The following is a 3272-nucleotide window of genomic DNA, read 5'->3' as shown; positions in this document are numbered from 1 at the left end:
TGCCCGCGGCCTCAGCCACAGCCACAAGCCCTGCAGGAGAGCTGCCACGGCTGCAACAAGCCTGGCTGGCACCGACGACAGGCAGCAGCCTGGCTCTGTAACGAAGCCGGTGGCTGAGCAGATGGAACTAATTCCTCTTCTGACAGCAGGTGAGGCAGGGAAGGCCACTGCTCGCCTGCGTTCCTCATCAGAGCCAAACATGGCTCAGGGCCTGCAGAAGACAAAACTCTGTGGGACTGAGACTTTCTGACCCAATTGCCCCCAACCAAGCACACGGAGCCAGGAGTAAGACACCAGCACTGCTCCCAGCGGGGACCTTTCCTCCTGCCCGGTTCCTGTTGTGGCCCACAGCAAGGGCCTGCTGCCTTCCTCACCAGCCGGGAGGAGCATCACTAGCCATGGCACAGGTGGTGGCTGCTGCAACACCCACCGGCCCGCGCTCCTCCAAAAGCCAGAGAGCTGGGTCTGCCCTTTTAGAGCGGTGTGTGCCAGCCGGGCTCTCGCAGGGGCACAGGCTTCCTTACGATGTCCAGGCTCTTGTCGTCTTCTCCTGTGAAAGACGTGTGGGGTGAGTGGGAAGCACTGACTTGGCCAATTCTTGCACGAGGGAGTGCCACCTTCGGAAGGGATTTGAGAGGCCAGGCTGGGCTTGCTCTCTGTGCTGTGGGATGGCAGGAGAGGAGTCAGGATGGTACAGACACTGCTTGGGTCAGAGCAGGGCTCAAGGCAAGAGTCTCCACAGCCAGAGGCCTCAGCTAATGCTTTCATGCAGGCTCTCAAGTTCCCTGGAAGACAGGCAAGGCTCAGACTTGGAACTGCATTTGAAAAAGAGACTATGCTATTTTAAATTTAGATTACCTCAATTTATGCCCAGCTTTTGTGCTGGCTCCTAAGCCAATGCAGCAGTGAGACACAGAGAGACTTTCATCCTCCCGGCTGAGCTGGAAGCATTAGCAGAGCCCAGGCAGTGCTTCCAGTTGAAAAGCAGGGCAAATCCACCCGTGCTGAGCTCTCTGCTGGTACCGTGGCTGCAATACTGACAAACCCCGAGTGAAACAGCGCTTAGAACCAGCCAAGCAGCTGAGAAGAGGACTTCACAACAGAGCTCCATTCCGTATGTGCTGAGGGTGGTGTTTCTGGAAGCGTAAAAAGTTGTACAACGCTATTGACTGTCCCAGGTTGCGTTTATCTCAAAAATGAGTCACAAATCTGTGTAAGTCCTACAAATTCTGTTGTAAGAATTAAAATACTTATAGGAAGCGCTGACAACAGTGCTGTCTAGTGGCACTAGCAGTAAAAGGCTCTGATGAGGGAGATGGTGGCAATCACAGAGTGCACCACTTAGTTGATGTCCAAGCCCTTAAGCTCTTGTTAATAAAAGAAGTCTCCAGCCCTGATGGTTGCAAAGAAGGCATATGATGTGTTAAGTTAACATCACCACTGTGGTAACGTCCACCTGACAGAAGAGCTGAGGAAGAAATGTCCTCATCTGCTTCCACAAGTGAAAGCTGGTGTCGACAGCAAGGTGTATCTCAACTCACTACTCCCAGCAGTGCAGCTCCATAACTCAGAAGGAAGGGACGCATTACAGCAGAGGTGACGTTTTCAGGTACTGCTCTTAGACCAGCTGAAGCATGTGGAAAAACCACCACAGAACAGCCTTTCAGCCAGCATGTGCCTTCAGGAGCTCAGTCAGCTTGTTTCCAAAAGCTCACCTGTTTCTCTCGGACGTAGCAGTTCACCTAATAAACCCCAGCACCCGAACACCTCGCTTTGCCTCTGTCCTCAAAGCACTGCAGGGGCCAGAGGCAATGCCTGTGTTTAACGCGGCCTCTGCCAGTGCCTGACGGAGAAGGCAGCTTCTGTTGCCTTCTCTTCAAAGACAGCTTCCAGGAAACCACTGCCAAGAACCGATGCCTAGTAGGAAAGATTTGTTATTCTCTGCAGGAACAGGAAAATTAAACTGTGTGAATGATGGGAAGACAGGCCTCCGGAGCCCCGCGGACCGGCTGGGGTTAACCTTGCCACTAAACAAGGAAACATCCCGCAACGTCCCTACCTGAAAGTCATACGCAGAGTAGGGAGGCAGGTGAGGAGTGCTGTGGTAGTAGGTGTTGTAAGATGTCACTTGTGGCCTTGAGTAGTAGGACACCGAAGGGTGTGCATTTTCAACTGCACAGTTCAGCGTAGGGAGCGAAGGGGTCTGTTCAGACAAAAAAGAGGAGAATCTCAGGCTGCTGACCGAGTCACAGAAAGCTGGCGGCTGAATGAAAGCAGAAATGATTTAGAGGAGCACTGTGTGTCTTTAGAGCTCAGCTCTGTTCAGTTAGCAACTGGCAATTCGCTTCCCTCGCGGGCAGCAGGTAAGTCCTGAGGTCACTTCATTACTCAGACACCAGTTGCTTCCTCTCAGATTCCCCAGAAGGAGCTGGCAGTAGCCCAGTGCACACCAGTACTCACAGAGAACAACTGCTCAGGTTCATTCTCACGAGCAGGAGAAAGAATCCATTAATTCTGATTACTCTGTTACTCAGTGCATTTTGAGACCAGCACATTTCAACTCCTCTCGCGCTGCGTTCACCGACGCTTCTATACATCTCTTTTTGCAGAGGTTTACGGGCTATCTGGTGTGGATCAAATCCCAAAAGGCCTCTGTCATGGTTTCAGCTGGAATAGAAGGTAATTTTCTTCCTAGCAGCTGGTATAGTGTTGTGTTTTGGATTAAGGGTGAGAACAATGTTGGTAACACGCTGATGTTTTAGTTGTGTCGTGTTTATACTAAGCCAAGGACTTTCCAGCTTCTCATACCGCCTGGCCAGCGGAGGTCGGGAGTGCGTAAGAAGCCAGAAGGGGACACAGCAAGAGAGGTATTCCGTACCATATGACATCACGGCCAGCAGCTAAACTGGGAGGAGTTGGCTGGGGGACACCGCAGCCCAGGGATTGGCTGGGCATTGGTCAGTGGTGGTGAGCAGCTGTACTGTGCATCACTTGTTTGGTATATTCTATTATCTTCCATTCCTTTTCTGTCCTATTAAGCTGTTTTTATCTCAACCCAGAAGTTTTACTTTTTTTCCCCCAATTCTCTCTTCTGTCTTGCTGGGGAGTGGTGGGGAGGGAGCGAACAGCTGTCTGGTGCTTAGTTGCTGTCTGGGGTTAAACCATGACAGCCATGATGCACACCTGGGAATACATCTCCTGTCTCATTTGGGAAGATCTTGGTGAGCCTCGAAAGCGTGTTGGGAACCTTTCAGAGTTCTGACACTTAGTGC

The 3272-nt window shown here is 51.7% G+C and overlaps 1 protein-coding gene across 1 annotated transcript in view; it reads right to left on the bottom strand.

Moving 5' to 3' along the window:
- TMEM255A (transmembrane protein 255A) overlaps positions 1-3272 on the bottom strand; it is a gene marked incomplete at its 5' end in the record, with an annotated part of 21891 nt that overhangs the window by 1874 nt on the left and 16745 nt on the right. Inside the window, one exon of the mRNA XM_010140429.1 lies at positions 2060-2203. Within this exon, the coding sequence (XP_010138731.1) occupies positions 2060-2203 (144 nt within the window). The remainder of the gene's footprint in view (positions 1-2059; positions 2204-3272) is intronic.

Source organism: Buceros rhinoceros, unplaced genomic scaffold (assembly GCF_000710305.1).
Source record: "Buceros rhinoceros silvestris isolate BGI_N320 unplaced genomic scaffold, ASM71030v1 scaffold40657, whole genome shotgun sequence".
NCBI lineage: Eukaryota > Metazoa > Chordata > Aves > Bucerotiformes > Bucerotidae > Buceros > Buceros rhinoceros.
Note: the sequence above shows the minus strand (reverse complement) of the source record. Positions and strands in the feature narration are given on the sequence as shown.